Raw genomic sequence first — 19,375 nt, forward strand, 5'->3', positions numbered from 1 at the left:
AAATACATGCTTGTTTTAAGATTTTGGATGTTATTTCAGTCATTAAAACATTAAATGTTGACAGCAATGCCAGATGCCTGTTGCCTCTCTCACCACAGTAGACTTCTGTACACAATAAGTACAGGTTGTTGCATTCATTTGAGTCTCCAAACGTATTTAAAGAAAAAAAGATATTTCAGGAAGTATAATCAATAGAATTAAATTATCTGTAACCACTAGACATAATATACATACCAGGAAAAACATGCATCTCTTTTAGGTTTGTTAAAGATACATAAGGTCGATGGATTAAATCAGACTGAGTTTGCAGAAGGTAATTCTTTAGCAGTTGTCCCAATCCTACAGTTAAAAGAAGCAGCATAGAAGAATATCTAGAAAAAAATTACAAATAACAAGGCTAGAAACATGGCTATATGTGTACACACACACTAAAACATTCTGTAATAACATTCATGAGGCAGTATTAGTTTGAAGATTTCAGTAAGTAAGAAAGTAAAATTTCTCAGTTATTAAAATTCAAAAGCTCTGATCTGGATAGTCCAGGCTAGCCTGATTTTGTTAGATTTCAAAAGCTAAGCAATATTGACCCAGTCAAGTAACTGGATGGGTGGCCTCCAAGGAATAGCAGGGTTGTGATTTGCAGACAGGCAATGGCAAAACATCTCCGAATATCTATGGTCTTGAAAACACTACAAGGGTCACCGTAAGTCAGGTGTAACTACTGCAAAAACAAGTTCAAAAATATGGTAATGGTCACCACTACAAACAAAATCAAATACTAGGAAAAGTTGGTCTCCATAGAAGCATAGAGTTGGAAGAGATAACAAGGGCCATCAGATCCAACCCCCTGCCATGCAGAAACAGACAATCAAAGCACCCTTGACAGATGGCCATCCAGCCTCTGTGTATAAACCTCCAAGGAAGGAGACTCCTCCATCTTCTGAGACAGCATATTCCACTGTCAAACAGCCCATATTTATACATTTTAGCCAATATTTTTGTGCTTATTTATTTAGTTAGTTCTCAGAAACTTCTCTTTTAAGACAGAAATATATATGTTTATAAGAACAGTAGTAGTGGTAGTAGTAATAGTCCAAAAATTTAACTGAAACCTCAGAGTGAAGGAAAAAAAGAGTTATTGAAGATTGATCAAAGCTATTCACTGTCACAGAACCTATCCATAATTACAGAGCAAGACTTTACTCATGTCTGCATCTCATTCCATGGCTTGTCACTGATTGTCCCAACTAGTACTTTACTACAACATCAATTCATATCAAAAATACTACGTTATTACATGTTTATGTTTATTGGGTTTACGCAGGCACTAGACTTGACAAAGGTCACTGAGAAAACATTTCACAATCTTCCCCATGCCAAGTCCTCACTACTGGGCCTGCTTTCCTTCTTCACTAGTGCAGCCTACACGCAAGTTTTCATCTCTCTGGACTTTGCTCCCTCAAGTAGTCAGGCGGATTTTTGCAAGTTCCTTCAAAGACTGACACTATTTGAATAGTTTATGACTTTAAACTCCCCCTCCGAGGGAGGGCGGTCTATAAGACTAATGAATGAATGAATGAATGAATGAAAGTTTGAATTGTAAGGTTACTTTGAGAGCCAGTCTGGGAGAATAAACAGATTGCCAGTTCTTCTGAAGTAACTGATGAATATTTCTATTTAAGGCAAAAAGGGAAGCAATGAAGAACTCCAGAAACACAGCAAAAACTGCAGCCATGCACAAATTTATGATGTTTAATTCTCCTTGGGTTCAATGGGATATAAACTGCCTAACTATATGTAGTTCTACAAAGACAGCATTTTACTGTGTCAAAACCTCTACTAGGAAAATTCAAAATATAATTACTTTAACTTGCAATCTTACTTTACAGGAATTTCTTGAGGAGATGCAAATCCATGCCACAAAATATTGCGAAGATTCAGACCATCCGGAGACCCAATGAACACTCTTAGGACATCCATCTGATTCGGACAAAGCACAACTATAAGAAGAATCATTTGAACTCTGGGCCATTTCTACGGCTAAGCAGGTTTGTTTGTATGCAAGAGAAAGATGCCTTTGGTCCAGTTTTCAAGTTTACGGAATATATTTATTTACTAAACATAAGCTCAAATCCATATCTTCACAATCATATATTTGTAAATCAAGTTAGATGTAATTCTATTCATATTTATTTGGGAGTAAGTCCCATGGAGCTCAGTGGATTTAAAGTCCAAAAAGTCCAAATAAGTTATACAAATATTTGTCAAAAGTGAAAAATAAGCTGACTATACATATACAGTATTAATATGTATATCGTTTGCCTTCCCTCTACCGTAAGGTAACCAGATGGTCACCTTTGTGATCAGGGACGGGGAAGCGGCAAACGGCAAGCCCCAGAAGGCAGTGCACGCGGCCGCAGGAGCGCACGGCCTTCTGGGGCTTGCCGTTTCCCGTCCTGTCACAGAGCAGCAAACGGCAAGCCGCAGAAGGCCGGGCGCTCCTGCGGCCCGGTGGGCAGGAGGCTGCCGCACTGTCTTGCGCCCCAGAAGGCAGTGCGGCAGCCTCCAAAAAATTGGGACAATTTGCAGAACCCACAGGACGCGGGACAAATTGTTTAAAGGCGTGACGGTCCTGCCAAAAGCGGGACGTCTGGTCAGCCTACTCTACCGTGCACATTTAAGAACTGATTACTAAGGTCCCATCCTTACTGAAAGCACATTGATTAGGTAAGTATTCTTAACAGGAACTGAGGCAATGCAAATTGTAGGGAGGAATACTTCTTTCTGTATGTCTGGGAGAGGGGGAAGCTTAAGCAACACCCCGGTTCTAAGAAGCCCTTAGTAAAAACATTAGCAAAATTAAGTTTTATATGATATGAGGATACTATCAGTTACAGGGGCGGGTCTATTCAATGACAGTTATTCCCAGGAGAGTCCCTCACTTTGCTTCTGCATAGCAAGAAAACAAAGAAACAATCTTGTTTACTAGGTCTAAATTCATAAACCTCTCTGCATTGCGGACCCCTCTGTATTAAAAAAATTACATTTCCAAGAATGCTGATATTCTTAAATTTCCACAATGTAATAAAAACAGAAATCTTTGTTTATAAGCAAAAAGGATGTCAAAAATCAAGCACTCACCACAGATTGCCCAAATATTGTGGAAAGTTCCCAAGATGCAAGCAGATCTCTTAGAAGAAAAGGACAATCTTTGCCAATTAGTAAGAACACCTACAAATTTTTTAAAAATTTTTTTAAATCTCACAACTTTTAACAAAATAAATTTATTTATTCACAATATCTTTGACTGCAGTGATCCAAGCACTGATTATATAAAGTTGGGACTACTGTAACATCACATTTTCTGCTATTGTTCAGTCTACCAGTTAAGATCGAGCTCTGGAGACCTGATCTCTAGGTGCCCACCTTAAGAGGTGAAACTGTGCTAGTGATCAGTAATAAGTTTTTTTCAGTGGTGGCACCCCATTTTTTTAAATGCCATCTTCCTTGAGGTTCACCAGATGGCTACTTTACTTTCCTTCAAGTGCCTGGCCAAACACATTTCTCTTTACCAAGGTTTTTAACTAAGTGGATCTATCATTTCCCCTGATTTACAGTCTGTTCTGAGCCTGAGGACTAGTTTACTAACATTTCAGATTTTTACATGCTTTTATGCCCAGGCAAGCTTTTATTGGCTTTAACTGTTTTTAATTGTTCAGTTGTGAGCTCTTTCAAGTAGGTTCTGAAGAAACATCACACAAACTTTCTACACAAACATATTTTTGAGGTTGCCTTTGAAGACTACTTAGAAGCTTCAAAAGGTTTAGCAGCTAGACTACTATCAGTTGTAACTTATCCAATATCACTAGTTTTAAAACATCTTCACTGACTACCAGAGACGGAGCTTCCACAAGGACATCTGGGGACACATGCCCCGGGTGGCTGCCATTCAGTCATGTGGGCAGGCAGAAAATCGCACCCCACGCAGCCACACCACTGCCCCAGGGCGGCTGTACCTTGCCACTGCTGCTCTGGGACTCCAAAAGCCCCATCTCCCCCTTCCTCACACCCAGCAAGCCCTCTTGGGCTTACCTGCCCCCCCACCCCCGCAAGGAAGCCTAGGCCTTGTCCCCTCATGCTCTCCTACAACCATCCCCCACTACCCTAGCCACACCTTCTACCCCCCACCCTAAGCCTTACTTTTCAACCCTCCTCCATGCCTCACCTTGCCACCCTGCCACACCAGAACCCTCACCTTTCTTACCTCCTCCACCTGAAGCCTCCCATTCCACCCTCTCCCAATCTGCCTTCTCAGCCTGCCGTTTCAACCCTCCCCCACCCAAGCCACTCTGTTCCATCCTCCTCCACTCCAGCCCTCACTTTGCCACCCTCCCCCCATCCCACTCTTCTCCACCCTCCACCTATTCTCACCTTCCTTACTAGCTCAAGCCACCCTCTTCAATCCCGAGCCACAGATGCACACCCAAATAAGTATCACACCTTGAGCAAGGGTGGAGAGGGGGCTGCTACAGACCCCAAAAGCCCATTCCTGGGGACATCCTTCCTCTTCCACCCTTTTATAGGGCCCATTGCATCTCCCCAGCAATGGAATTTTTCTGCTAGTAGATTTTTTGCTAGTTGGTCGTGGGAGGGGAAGGGGGCTGTTCATGGGCACACGCGCGTGTGTAAAACTCAGATTTTTCCCCAGGTTGCATTTTTCCTAGCTATGCCTATGTTGGCTATTGTTTGCTTTTAGGGACAATTAAAAAATCTTATTATCACTTACAAAGCCTAATATGACATGGGAATTGATATGTCTAATTCACAGCATGGCCAAATCTATGGATACTTAAATCTGGAGATAGAAGCATACAAGACAGATTTTTGCCCTAGGATCGCAGAAAAATCTAAAATCTAGAAAACAATACACTGTGTGTGTGTGTGTGTGTGCTAACCATCCCTATAACTTTTAGGAAAAAAATGCCCTCTCTGGTCTGTTACTAGGCAACTACAGCAGTATTGCCAGTTCAAGCCTTGGTTTGTATTCACAAAAGGAAGAGGGAGTGGTTGGGAAGTTTCCAAAGCTGTTTTGTCCTTTGAAAGAAAACTCATCACAGTCATGCCCAGCAGCAACCACCAGGTGATGCTCATGAATCAGCCAGGAGTGCTGGCTATTGTTCAACAGCACCCACCTCACAAAAACAAGTATGGTGTAGTGGTCTGAATTTCAGACTAGGATCTGGGGGACACAGGTTTAAATCTCTACTCTGCCATGGAAGCTCACTAGGCGACTTTGGGCCAGCATCACCTTCTTCGCCCAGCATATTTAACAGGATTGTTGTGAGGATAAAATGGAAGAGAGGTGAATTATGTAAGCTGCTTTAGGTCCCCACTGACTCATTCCATACAGCATATTTGTAGTGAGTTGCAATTGTTATAAATGAATTAGTTTCTCATGAAAAAGAAAAACGAGTTCATTTATAACCAAAGTGAAAAGCCTTTTAAAAAAAGTATTCAGAGCAAGATCCAAAAATTATTTGGTGTCATATAATCTATTTACAAACATTTCTACAAAAGCTCAAAAGAGCACCAACAGTGCTGCATGATAAACTTTTTTTTACGGTTTTTCATATTCCTAACTTGCACAGCCATTGCTGCTAGTCATGTTGAGTGCACTTTCTCTGTTTCCTTTTATGTTGCACTAACCTCCACTTGCTCAGTGTTTATGATCTATCTTGTGTGAGCCTGTGTGCTACTTGAGATTATAACCTCACTTCCTGTAGATTGAGAACCTCAAAGATTTTGTTTTTGGAGGCTGAACTGACCCTGACTTCATAATTTTTTTTAGGTGCCAAGCAAACACTTTTATTTTCTCTAGCTTTAAATTAAATTGCATAGACACTGGAATATAAAAAATTTATTCTTTCTTGCACTATAGGTTTTTTGCTTGGTTAGTGATGTAGCTGTTGTGGTATGTGCATGTGTTTTGCTGTCAGTTAACCAAAACAGACTTCTGGAAAACATATACAGGGCATATCCATAAACAAATGCCTGTCTTTTTAGGATGCTATTTAAAACACAGGCAGTCTCAGTCTATCAGTGTTTAATATTGGTGGGTATGTTTTAGACTGCAGCAAAAAATTATTATGTCCAGTCAAACATGCCTTTGTGTTGCACTGAAATTATCACTTTTACTTAACAGGACACTATTGATGAAATAATTAAAAATATGATTTTGCTATAACTGGAAATGGATGATGAAAAACTTTTCAACAGTAAAATTTTAGGACTAACAGCTGACTATTTAGTATATCAAGCAGCAAGTACAGGAAAGTAAGAGAATTTTAGATGCTAAAATAATATTCTTATGCTGAGAGTAGAATTGGTTTAACTATTGTACTGCTTAACTGTACTGTTTCCCTAACAGATAACATCAATTACCTAATTTATCAGATTACTTGTATAATAGCTGTTTTTGGTTTGAGGAGAAATGGCATGGAAGTTCTCTGCATGAGATAGTGAAGACGATGGAGGAGAGCAAGGACATAGGTAAGGGGGGGTTCTCGGGTTCAAATCCCCCCATTCGTGTCCGAAGCTCCGCCCACCCGTTTGTGGGTTTTTAAAACATTTTTTGTGTTTTTCGGTTTTTGGCCGGCAGGGGGCGCATTGTTTAGGCTAGCAGCACCAAACTTTCAGGGATTGTTTGGGGGAATATCCTGATGATATTGCCCAGGTTTGGTGAGGTTTGGTTCATGGGGTCCAAACTTATGGACTTTCAAAGGTTGTGACCCCATCCTCCATTGTTTCCAATAGGAGCTAATAGAAGATGGGGGCTACACTTTTGAGGGTCCATAACTTTGGACACCCTGAACCAAACTTCACCAAACCTGGCAGGTATCATAAGGATAGTGTCTGATTGATTTCACCCAGGTTTTGTGAAGTTTGGTCCAGGGGGTCCAAAGCTATGGACTCCCAAAGGGGGTAACCCATCCTCCATTGTTTCCAATGGGAGCTAATAGAAGATGAGGGCTACATCTTTGAGGGTTTATAACTTGGGACACCCTGAACCAAACTTCACCATATCTGGCAGGTATCATAAGGATAGTCTCTTATTGATACCATCCAGGTTTTGTGAAGTTTGGTCCAGGGGGTCCAAACCTATGGACTCCCAAAGAGGGTGCCCCCATTGTTTCCAATTGGAGGCATGGTCATGCCCTAGGGGTGAGTGGGGGTGTGGCCCCACCCCCCGAACGCCCCACGTAAAAAATCTATACCTACGTCCCTGGAGGAGAGTGAGCTAATATAAGGCTTCTCCTTTGCCTCATTCTCCCACCCCCCCCTTCTCTTTCCATTCAGCAACTACAGACTCCATTACTGATGGTAACTAAGGGGTAGGGAACACATCCAAAGCCCATTCCTGCCTTCCTGCCCCATGCAGCTTGCCAGGCGCCCAGCTTCACAGTGGGCACCCTCCTCTTGAGACAGCACACAGTATTCAGATGATTATAAGATCGCTAGCTGAGTCTGATTGCCAGCTGCATTCCATATTTAGGAGTTGGTATGCTGTGTCACAAGCCAGAATGGTGTGGTGATTAAGGTGTCAGATTAGGTCCTGGAGAACCCAGGCTCAAATTCCCACTAGCACCATGGAAGCTTGCTGCGTGATCTTGAGTTCACACACTCAGCGCTGACCCTGGGTAATATCTGGATCAGTGTTTCCCAACCTTTTCAATGTCACGGTACCCTTGACCTCACTCTTCATATCTCACGGTACCCCTGCCATCCCCCCTTCCCCTTCAGTGCCCCTGCTTGCCATCACGCCCTCCACCTTCCCCTCCCAGGTGAAAGGAAGCACTGGGGGGGGGGCAGGAAGTGGCTGCTGACCTTGCGGCAGGCCCTGCCCCCTGGGCCAGCTCCATGTCCTTGCTGGCACCGGTGGGAGATACCACAAAAGTGAGGGGGGCCGGCAGAATTGCTGTGGTACCCCTGGGACATGCTCACGGCACCCCAGGGTACCACGGAACCCTGGTTGGGAATCACTGATCTGGATGGAAGACCTCTAAGGAATACCAGGGGTGGGAGGCAAGCAATAGTAAACCGTCTGAGATCTCTTGCCTTGGAAACCTTACAGAGTTGCTGGAAGTCAGCTGTGACTTGACAGCAAAACAATACAAATGCTGTGTCACATTCCAACTCCTGGAAAACAAAAATGTGAGGCATAGGATGTTGCAGGTTCCACATGAAAGACTGGAGGGCTGATCAAAGCACAAGTTGTCCCTCTGACTGCTTTTGCATTTATTCCTACAGTAAACAGCTATAACTTCTCCCAGTACCTAAATATGGAACACATCTGGTTATCAGCCTCAATTTGCAGCCTTCTATCCAGCAGGTGAAGAAGTGAAATACTGAAGTTACTTGAGTGCAAAAAGGTCATCTTAATGTAAACTTTGGAAGAATTTTAGCACTTACATCACCCAAGGCTCGCTCCAAACATGATGTAAGCTTCATCAGACTGAGCTCAATTGCTGTACTATGTGGGCATTTTAAAATACCAAACATCTCAAGAAATATCTGCAGATAGAAAGAGAAAACAAAAGTTGTGAATTACTACAGTGTGTCTGTGCACAGTGGTCCCCAATCTTTTTGAGCTGGCTTTAAAATGTTGAGAAGGGATGGTGAGAATGACCCTATAGTGGCTTCTGTAGGAGGTGGGACCACACCAAAATCACTGTCTCAGGAGCCAGAACCTCCTGCCTTTGCAAAATCATCACAGAAGGGGAATTTAAAAGAGAAAGAGAGCCTGGGGAGGAAGGCAAAAAATGGGGGGAGGCGACATTTGGGTCATAATCCTCCACTGTTGACCTTTGGATTGAACATTCCTTGTCTTTTCTGCTTATGTTACTCTGTAAAAGGCTATACATGCGGATGGTGCAACACTGGGTCGGCTTTCAGTATGATTATTATTACTATAATGCGGATACCTCAGAGGAACGTGTCCACTGGAACCACATCACAAACTGCTCTTCAAATTGCTCCATGGTAAGGGTTTGCAAATGCAAATGAACAGATTCACATAAGGGTCCTAAAGATCTCACACTTTTTACATAATCCACACTATGATCTTAAAAACAAGAAATGAAACTGTTAGTCAAATACAGAACACCCCAAATTCTATAAATAAGACATAGCTGTTGCTAAATTATATATTTTCCCTAAAACAATCAAAAGTTGCAACTGCATCATTCTTTCTGAAGTGGCATGGATCCAACAATATAGGGGCTTGCTGTGTCCCTCACAGGTTCCATTCAATGCTGCCTGTTTCTGGGGCTATAGAGAAACTCCCTAAGACTGAATGAGAAAGTCTGGGATTTATAGTAGCTATTTTATCACATTTAATATAGAATTTATTCTGCATAACTATACAAATACATATTTGTTACCATAGACATTGTGGTCAAAAAATAAAATCCGAGAACTCTCGGTGCCTCTAGCACATCTACACTCTGTAGATCCTGGATACCCCAAACCACCTCACACAAACAAATCCCTGGTCCACATCCTAAATATGCAGATGTAACAAGTGTTTGAATTTTTCCTTTAATATCATTCCATTGATCATGACTATGGTCACTTCTTTACTCCACAGTTATTCTGTCAGCAACTGAATCCCAAAATCTACATGTGGCTACTCTATATTTGCGGCACAGCTAAGATTAATAAAATACTGAGAAAACACTAGTACCATTTGTAGTCATCCCCGCAGGGTCGTCGCTAAGGAATAGGCGAGACGCGGAGGAGGTTTCATCTGGTGGAGAGCGTCAGCAACAGGAAGCGCGGGATTTCGTGATCCTGACAACTCTGCCCTGTGCTGGTCTCTGGCACCTTTTATTAGGGTTTCATTGTGGGCGTGTAAAGGAGGTGGGTAGGGAGATGAGCGGGAGACCGGGAGACCTGGAGATCATCATGTGATGCATGATCTCACCTGGCTACGTGCGGAGAGGAGCGTAAGCGTCTGAGCCTAATCCTCACCTGGGGCAAGACCATTGTCCCTGCGCCCGGTGACTGAGCCAGACAGTTCATGACCCGTGACTCATAGGGGGATGAGGAGTGGGGGTGCGGTGCGACCAGAAGGCCGTAGGTCCGTTGGCGTTCCAACGTTCTACCACGGTGCTGCTGGGTCAGCAGTGCATTACTACACCATTTTTATCAGAATTGCAATTTCCTATCTTATCCAGTTTGACTGTCTTAATGGTCTTGTTGTTTGCCTCTGAGAGAACACCAGTCTCTGAAGCCGTAAGGACTTTCTCAGAAATGTCACTGTTTATTTCACATTCAGTTTTCAGTGTAGCAGATCATTTAGTACAGCTGAGATTCTGTCCGTAACTGTACAAAGAAGCACCAAGGACAAAATAATATAGTTGGAACTATTCCTTGAGCTAGGAGAAAAAGGCATACGATATAACGTGATTTTCTGGGCCCAAGAGCCTAGTACAGGGGTAGGGAACCTTTAACACTCAAAGAGCCATTTGGACCCGTTTTCCATGGGAAAAGAAAACACTTGGAGCCGCAAATAATTTTTGACATTTAAAATAAAGATAACACTGTGTATATTGGGTTTTTTTACCTTTTACTCCGTTCATTCTGAGAAGCGCATGGATGCGTCCGCCCTGCTGGCTGCAGGGCGGGCAAGGATGGGGCCGGCGGCTCGGCTCGTGGAGCCGCAGCGCAAGAGCAGAAGAGCCGCATGCGGCTCTCGAGCTGCAGATTCCCTACCCCTGGCCTAGTAGTAAGTAATAAAAACCACCTTTATACAATGTCTGTTGCATTAGCAGAAGGGGATTGTTGAATCCATGCCAATGTGAAAGAATGCATAATGAGTTTTCATGGTGGTTTTTTAAAAATTGTACTAAATTACAGAAAAGTGATTGGCCAAAAACCCCCACGTAAGACACATGATTTAGTTAATCAACACATGTCTTATTTAGAACAAATACACACCTGTTTCACTATAGTGTACATGTTCTACTATTGTTTTCCAATATATTTGAGCATTGCCTGTTACAAAGGTATGAACAGCATAGTTTGCTTTTCTCTCAAATCCTAGTTCACACACCATAAAGCGTACTTTAGAAGAAAGGCAAGTTGTGACAAGATCATGATCCAATATCTGAAACAAAGTGAAAAATAATGACTAGAAGAAAAAAATTAATGTAAACCAATGCAAATTTTGTAGTCCCAAGTTATACAGACCTACAACAGGGATATTCACCAAGTGAGCATCACCAGCGTTATAACTGGGACAAAATATTAACATGATCCAATAAATATTAAGGGACATGATCCAATAAATATTAAGAACTGTTATTCAAGTCAGTGAGAGAACAAAGTGCATACATAATGGCTTCCTTCAATTTCAGTTGGATGCAAAAGATGAACTTGCAATATTCATTTGCGGTTTTAGTCTGTCAGAAATAGTTTTGTGTATGGTTCCCATTCATGCTTCTCTTGCCCTTGCACGAACATCCACTTTTTATGGCTTTAGTGAATGACATTAGCAAGAAACAGCAAAAGGATATGGGGAAAAGATACATATGCTCCCATTAGGAATGCCAGCTTCCAGGGGTATCAGCAGCTAAGTATCACTTTTCAAACTGATTCCCTACACAGCTGCCGCTTGTTTTTTATTACTTCAAACCGGCAGGAATTATGTGGCACCTTAGCTAACAAGTCTTCATTTTAGCGCCCAAACTGGTTGATTTTAAGCCGCCGAAAGACGCCTGCTTATTATTGCTGCCAACAGCCTCACGAATTAGGGACAGCGCTCTGCCCCGTGAAAGTGAATGCGCATGGGCACAAATAAAAAAGACTGCAATACAGCACTTCCAACCGTCTGTCACTACCACCGTTAAACGCCAAATGTAACAGTTACAAGTTGTAATGGACACGACACTCTCGCGGGAGCGGAAAGGAAGCCGCTTAACTGTACTGCATGCGCCCGCTACAGCCGCTTTTGATCCCTGTACAGCATTTCCCTCCATTTCTTCCTGATCATTTCCATGCCGCTGTCTCGCGTCGCGCTTGGTGACGTCACACATGCTCGTCTCCACCTTCAGAGAGCGGTCGACTTCATCAGTCGGTTGAAAGCGGTTGGACTTTGTTGGAAGAATATATCTCATCACACACACACACCCTTTCCTTCTTGTAGCTGGGCAGGCAGGGTACAAGTGTGCCATGGAGAAGAAAAAGAAGCTGAGTGGTCCCCCTCTCCCGCACGTGACGGGAGCAAAGAAGCTGAGCATTCCTGAAAAAGAAGGCTTGGCAGCGCGGGTAGGTGGGCGGGAAGGGCGCCGTTTCTTGCGCGCATGCGCTTCAGAACCGGCTTAAAGTGCAGTGCTCGCTGTCTTTAGTTGTGCGGCTGGGTCAGGTGTACCTGGTGCTATAATTTCTGAGAGACTACTGTGAAGTATGAACCTGGAGATTGGCACAGTATACAGATCTAGATTTGTTATTTTTAAAAAATGGAGCAGCAGATCTCCCCTAAAATGTTATTCTTGGAGGATGGGTAATCAACAGGAATAGATTGAAGGAAAGCTGGAAGTCTTCTGCAGAAGGGGCAAAAAAAAAAAAATCAGTGAAATTTATAGTTGTTATTAAGCACTAAACTATGGTAAATCATTCTAAAATTATCAAGGTTTTTCCCAGCCTTCACAAATTTACAGACGTAGGATGTCAAGCCATGAGGTTTCTGATCCAGGAGAGGATGATTCTACCACAGATTTTACAAAAAGTGAGTTCTTGGCATTCAAGGCTAGCTTTTCAAGACCAAAGTATGCCAACACGTATAGAATGGAATCATACAGAACATTTGAGGCTCATGTAATAAGGAAGAAAGCTGAGGAGATTCTAAAGGTATAGTAGTATGTTGTTGTCCATAAATAGGTTCTAATTCTGGGCTGCATCCACATAGAGACAATTCTTTGTGTAGCTCTTGTTGCTTAAAATGCAGAAGTTTTCACAGTGGCAACAGACCATCTACAAAGCAGTTTTCTTCTCACTCTCCAAGTATGAGACTTCTCATATCCACTATTTGTCCCACCTTCACTGGTGGTCTTTTTTTTTTAAGAACCTGGGATTGTTATATTCTTGGGGTGCTGTGTGGTTTCCGGGCTGTATGGCCGTGTTCTAGCAGCATTCTCTCCTGACGTTTCGCCTGCATCTGTGGCTGGCTGTGGCTGTTATGTTCTTTTTCACCCAAAGATGATGAAAGATTTGTGAATTATTTCACCATTTCCTAGACCTTCTTTGTTGTTGAATGCTTCACTTTGGTTCTTGTGCTTAACTAGTTCTGCCCCCAAGGCACTAGGACCCAGATGGAACACTGTAGAACAAAGAAAGTCCAGGAAATTGTGGATCAATTCACAAATCTGTTATCTTTCGGTGAGAAAATATAGATTGTTATGGTCCTATAGCATAATATGGAGAATTTATTTTACGAACTTAACAACCCCGTCTCGACGTTGAGTTTTCATGCAGTCTTCCCATCTACAGTGGTTAGTGGTGGATGTTTCAGTATTCCTCATGAAAAATACTTTGCTGTTGCCAACTTAAAAAACCTGAAATTACTGTACACATCCTATTGCACTGTCCATTACATACGCAGTTGCATTCTCAATTTATATATACTGTTCTGCAATCCCCAACAAGATTGTATGATCAAAGTATTAAATTTTTTTTAGCTGATGCTTCTGCAAAAGTACAATTCTACCTGGCTCCAGCCTGGTGGAACTGTCAGCCCTGCAGGATCTTAAAACTGTTCCACAGGGCCTGTAAGAATCCCACCGGAGTTTTGGTTGAGGCCAATTGTGTGCCCTGAAGTCATCTGCCTGCCTCATTTGATGTGCTGTTCCTCTAAACCCCCCCCCCCCACCACACACACACACACACACACTTTGAATTGGCCCATGCTTGGACAGTTCTGAATGAAACCTTATGTCCAAACTGGGCTGGGCAGTTTTTATAGGCCTAGTTTGTGCCATCTTGAGTTTTAATGAGATGTGTATTTATGTAATCTACATGTTTTATGTGTTAGAAATGTTGTTTAAATGATGCTTCTGCGCTGCCCTGAGCTGACAGAAGAGGGAATAGAATTCCCCCTTTCCCATGAGTACATATATTGTAATATAACGTAATTTGAAAAATCTTGAAATCAAAAGACCCTCTATGGGTATGCATTGTGTACCTATCCATATTTCCTGTAAAGTAAGTCCTGCTGAGTTCAGTAGGGTTCATTCCCTGAAAAGTATGCATAAGATTGCAATCTGGTTTATTATTCCATCCCTTTTACCACAGACACTGAGATATCTGAGAGATGGCTAGAGATATCTAACACAATTCTCAAAATCCTCAGCAAGCTATAGTTCATAGGATTCAGAGGGAGACATTATGACAGTAAAGTAGCGTAAGATGGTATATATCCTTCAAATGATATTTTTTATGGATTGGGCTTTGCCCCTACAATTTAGGGTTAATGTTTGAGGCCAATTGTAGATGTTGTTCAAAGCTACTCATTTCAAGACTTACAATGCATGGCCTTATACTGGAGTAACTATGTTCTGCATTGCACTGTTAATCTCATTGAAGTGTGTGGAACTTTTTAAAAGCAAAGAATATTCAGGGTTATGTTTCCAGAACCAAACACATTTTCTCAAGCTGACCCGATAGCTGGGAGATGGAAACTTTTGAGTGAGGAAACCCTTGAGAACTGGTTTTAGATATTTATTATTACGGCCTTTTGGCCAGCCAATAGTTTAAAATCAGAGTACATGTGAATACAATAGCACTCCACTTATACAAAAATATAATATAAATTAAAATCCATTATAAAATCTATTAATAAATAACATTAGCTTCAGGCATTATTACAGTCCTCATCACACAGTGCGGCTCTTTGTTTTAATAAGGAACTACGCTTGTTGTGCACCAATATACAAAATTTAGCTACCTTCTGTGAAATGGCAGAAACACGATCTTCTAATAATATTCTTACAGAATTCGTATCTGAGTTATCTATGAATGGATATACATGACGAGTTAACAATGGTTGGATCAACAGCTTCCTTTCACCTTCATGTAACTTGCAATGCAGTAAGATATGTGACATTGAGTCTACTTCCCTTGGGCCGCACACACAGGTTCTCCTGTGCCTTGGAATATTTTGGAATCGTCCCATCAGATTAGCTGACGGGAAGGCATCGAAGCGAGCCCTAGAAAAAGCCCATCGGCTTCTTGCTGATGTTATTACAGATAGATAAGGTTCAGCTGAAATACCTATCCATGATTTTAGTGGTTTATATAGAACAGGTAGCCGGGGAAAATCTGACCTTGAGAACTGGTTTTCAGACATTATCAATCACTGAAAAAGTTATAAATAGTTTGATGAATAGGTAATGGTTAAGCATAAAACAGAATTTGTAAACATTAAAAAGAGTATCAAACTTTTACAGAGGTATTTTTAGAGAAATATTGGCAACTATGTTCTTAATTTGTATTAGAATTCTCTCCAGGATTACAAATATGATGGGACTACTGCAGCCTCAAAGTGTTTAGTCCTCTCAGAAGATATATTGACAGCTGTCAAGGATCAGGACTTTGATCGCTACAAGTACATAGTCCAAGTGTTTATGGTGGAAAAGACTGGCCAGTCAATTCATGTAAGAGAAAATGATTTGCTTTGTGCTGAGGAATCTGAAATTTTTTTAGATGTTCTCCTGTATAATTGTGTTGAATAGTCTTTTTCAAATGATATCTCTTGAAGCTATTCAAAAATATGTGTTACCTGGCTACTTTAGACTATCTTTAATTTAATTCAAATTTTGTTTCTAACAGTAGCTAGCTTTGTGACTGTGAAAGCTCACAAGGGTATGAAGATTATTGACTTTCTACACAGTTTCCAGCAACTGTATTCAGGAGCTGTCTATGGAGATTCTATAGCTGTCATTCATGAGTCACGAGTATTAGCTAATTAGTCCTGCTTAGTCCTGTGGCAAAATACTTTAAAGAGTAAACTTTTATGTCCAGAGAGTATCATTTGCAGTCTCATTAAGGTAGTAGATTTGGGTGGCAGGACATCTTGGGTACTCTGAACTTGTGGACTTTGAACAGATAAATATTTATTCATTTGCTGAAAAGTTTACACCCTGCCTTTCTCTAATGATTCAAGGTAGTTTACAATTTCAAATCAAAAACATAATACAATAAAAACCCAAACCTGCAACTCAAATGCATAGCAAATGAAATAATCTTAGAATGTCTTCTAAAAATGTCTAAAAACACCTTTTCTCATTCTCAGGGAGCCTGCTACTGAAAATGACATGACTGAATTCTATCCCCAGAGCCTAACTTAGGATAGGGTACAACCAGAAGGTGGCAACTTAGGGCCTAACTTAGGGTTAGGGTACAACCAGAAGGTGGCAACTAAAAGATTGTAATAGTTGTACAAAGATGTATGGGGATGTAGCTAGTGACATTCATTTTCATAATGACAGCTGTATCTAATATTGAAGCCCCCCCACCCCACCCCCAATGCAGCTAGACAAATCTGTACAAAAAAACAGGAAAGTCTATGATTTAGGGTTTTGCAAGTCTAGGGAAAGCCCCAGTTTGTGGTGAAAGGAAAACTTTAATTTTACAATAACCACCTCTTCTCAAACACACACACACACACACACACACACGATACCTTGACATCTCTGTGTATGCAAACTTTGCCAGAGAAGAACATGCAGGATCCAGGAGAGTTTCAGATTGCTATAGCAACCAAAACTCTGACAGTGATGTGCAGAAGGCGGTCAGAAAGGGGAACTGGGGTGTGTGTGTGTGTGTGTGTGTGTGTGTGTGTGTGTGTGTGTGTGTGTGTGTATGTAAGTGTAAGTCACATTTTAATACTGTTTATTTGATTGCTGGTGTCATGTCAGTTAAAGATTAATAGATAAAAAGAATAACATCTGGGGGAATGTTAACACATTAATGCTAGTAACGTCAAGTTACTAGCCTTATGAAATTGAATTTATGAATATTTCATGCTACAATAAATATCCAATGTACCTTATGCAGGTCAATACTTTTAATTTGGTTCTAAATAAGATATCATTTGGGTGTGTGTAATGAATGCACATGTGCATATACAAAATGTTTGAAAATATGCATCAATAGTAAAGTATGAATAAATGACGAAGAATCCAGATATCTACCCAGACATTTTTTGCTGGTATTTTTCCAAAATATCCAGCTAAGAGTTCATTGTGCACATACTCAATCTCATTGCAAATTTTAGAGGGAAAGGTGGAGTCCTTGGATAACACAATTGGCTCCCACAGTGGCCCCTGATAACCCAGCAATGCTGAGTGATCGCAGAACTATGGAGGTGGCCATGCTCAGGAGATGTGAGAGTACTCACGTGCTCTCTGGTTGAACAACAGCAAGAAGATAGGTACATTTACAGCAGAGCTAATAAGGGCAGGGCTTGACCAAGGCCCCATTAGACCCCCCCCCCCGCCTTCCCATCACCTACCTTCAAGGGAACCAGACACAGAAAAGCTGGAAGAACCAGAGCCTTCGACAGCTGACACCGCCATCTGTTCATCACTGAAGGGCGGTGGGAGTGATGGCAGTGGTCTGGAGTGGGACCTTCATAGGAACATCCAGGGCATAGGGAAGGAGGAGACCTTTGTGCAATAGTCAGACCCCAACTGGTCTGTGAGGGCAGCTGGCTGGGGAGAATGGCAGATGTCTTGGAGCCTGCAGTGCTCTCCTGAGAGGAGGGGACATTCAGGAAATCCTCCATTCTAATGGCACCGTCATTAGTGGGAAAAGGCCAACAGTGAGAATTGACATAGGGGTGGATGCAAGATCTGCATCTATGGCTGGCATGTGTATCACACAGAGGAGTCTGTTACACATTGTGTCCAGGCTGACTTCTCTCTGTGATACACCTCTGAAGATGCCACAGATGCAGGCGAAACATTAGGAACAAGATCCACCAGACCACGGCCTCACAGCCCGGAAAACCCACCACAGTCAAATTACATGTAGTTTCTTGTAATTATACTGTTAAATGTAAATGGGAAATAATTTTCACTAAGAAGGTATGCCAATGTAATTGTAAAGCTGCAGTTATGTTATGTTGTGTTTTCTAAATTGTCAAGTTGTGTTTGAGCTTGCCAATTAATATTGTCTGCTTTTCTCTCCTACAGATTGCCAGCAGATGGGTCTGGGATGCTGCAAGAGATAACTGGGTTTCAGCACTGCATGAAACAGAGAACTATGTTTCAGTGGCTTTGATAATTGCTGGTTATTATGAGTAACTTACTTGAAAACAAATGTACTCTCATAAAAGTACATTCCTGTTATTCTCAGAAAAAATATAGCTTATTTGTTGAAACAGAAAAGTGACTTTTCCCCCTCACTCATGCTGTTTGAATCGTACTAATTTGCCAGAGTTATGACCTGAGTGGACCTGGTATCTTGATCTCATCAGATCTCAGACGCTAAGTAGGTTGACGGTCCTGGTTAGTACTTGGATGGGAGACCACCAAGGAATTCTAGGGCTGCTAATCAGAGGAAAGCAATGGTAAACTACCTCTGTTAGATTCTTGGCTTGAAGAATCTGCTGGGTTACCATATGTTGGCTGTGAATTATTGGAACTTCACACACACACAATTTGCAAGAGGATTTTACAGCGAGCGGAGCACTACTGGCATCCCTTTGGGGAGCCTTTTAAGATTGCAGTATCAATATCCCCATTAGCATCTATTTCTTTTTTGTGGGTATTGCAAATATATTCAGTTTTCAGCTTTAGCTCTTTTTGCTGTTCTGTGTATGTTCAAATACATGGTTCGGGATTGAAAATGATTCATGGCTCTCCCAGGACTTTCAGTAGAAGGCACTGAGCTGAAATGGTATTTTGCCCAAGGTATCTGTCTACAAGTTTACAACTTTGTAAATATTGAATTTGTACATTGTGGATTCCACGCCAGTAGTGCTGGGCCGATACAGGAAAGTGTATCGGCCCAGTTATTTTGTGGTTGAGGGAAATGCACGCCAGGCAAGTTCAGGGCTATTAAGGTATGTTTTTCTTGAACAGAAATTTGTGCAACCGCAAAAAACGGCAGTAATCCGATCTAAGACAGAAGTACATCGAATAAGAGGCTCCTTATTTCTTATACTTCCAACTCTTCTGGGCTTTTAAAGTGGCACTGTTAATTCCCATCAAAAGTAAACGGCAGAGATATAGGCGGAAGGGGATGAACGGCTGCTACTTTGGTTGCTCCACTGGCGTCTCAAGACCGAAACGCCCGGAGCTTCAGATGACTGCGC

General features: G+C 41.8%; 2 protein-coding genes across 8 annotated transcripts in view; one reads left to right on the forward strand and one right to left on the reverse strand.

Annotated features, from left to right (window-relative positions):
- The window catches only part of ERMARD (ER membrane associated RNA degradation), a 31,428-nt gene extending 19,094 nt beyond the window's left edge, over positions 1 to 12,334 (reverse strand). The window contains exons 1-7 of one of the 6 annotated variants that reach the window (XM_048486834.1): positions 11,982 to 12,334; positions 10,999 to 11,167; positions 8,982 to 9,121; positions 8,470 to 8,571; positions 3,142 to 3,231; positions 1,883 to 1,980; positions 235 to 371 (exon numbers count right to left, since the gene is read on the reverse strand). In XM_048486834.1, the coding sequence (XP_048342791.1) occupies positions 235 to 371; positions 1,883 to 1,980; positions 3,142 to 3,231; positions 8,470 to 8,571; positions 8,982 to 9,121; positions 10,999 to 11,167; positions 11,982 to 12,299 (1,054 nt within the window). In that variant the 5' untranslated portion in view covers positions 12,300 to 12,334. Of the gene's footprint in view, positions 1 to 234; positions 372 to 1,882; positions 1,981 to 3,141; positions 3,232 to 8,469; positions 8,572 to 8,981; positions 9,122 to 10,998; positions 11,168 to 11,250 lie in introns of all 6 variants that reach the window. The other 5 variants (XM_048486823.1, XM_048486859.1, XM_048486868.1 and 2 more) reach the window with 5 other exon arrangements.
- DYNLT2 (dynein light chain Tctex-type 2) lies at positions 12,192 to 19,084 on the forward strand. Of its 2 annotated transcripts, XM_048486937.1 has the most exons (4): positions 12,213 to 12,327; positions 12,703 to 12,787; positions 15,552 to 15,710; positions 18,252 to 19,084. In XM_048486937.1, exons 2-4 carry the CDS (start codon positions 12,737 to 12,739, stop codon positions 18,360 to 18,362), a joined length of 321 nt encoding a protein of 106 aa, XP_048342894.1. In that variant the 5' UTR covers positions 12,213 to 12,327; positions 12,703 to 12,736; the 3' UTR covers positions 18,363 to 19,084. The 2 variants fall into 2 exon arrangements, 1 of the variants encoding a protein (XP_048342894.1); XR_007243689.1 differs by lacking the exons at positions 12,703 to 12,787; positions 15,552 to 15,710 and having other exon boundaries at positions 12,192 to 12,327.
- Positions 19,085 to 19,375: the final 291 nt, after the last annotated feature.

Source organism: Sphaerodactylus townsendi, linkage group LG01 (genome assembly GCF_021028975.2).
Source record: "Sphaerodactylus townsendi isolate TG3544 linkage group LG01, MPM_Stown_v2.3, whole genome shotgun sequence".
NCBI lineage: Eukaryota > Metazoa > Chordata > Lepidosauria > Squamata > Sphaerodactylidae > Sphaerodactylus > Sphaerodactylus townsendi.

Excerpts from the sequence above, each read along its gene's own strand:
- DYNLT2 (XM_048486937.1), top strand. The coding sequence starts at position 12,737 with ATGAGGTTTCTGATCCAGGAGAGGATGATTCTACCACAGATTTTACAA. Across the intron at positions 12,788-15,551 it reads TACCACAGATTTTACAAAAA|AATTCTCTCCAGGATTACAA; the intron begins GTGAGTTCTTGG and ends AATTTGTATTAG. Across the intron at positions 15,711-18,251 it reads AGACTGGCCAGTCAATTCAT|ATTGCCAGCAGATGGGTCTG; the intron begins GTAAGAGAAAAT and ends TCTCTCCTACAG.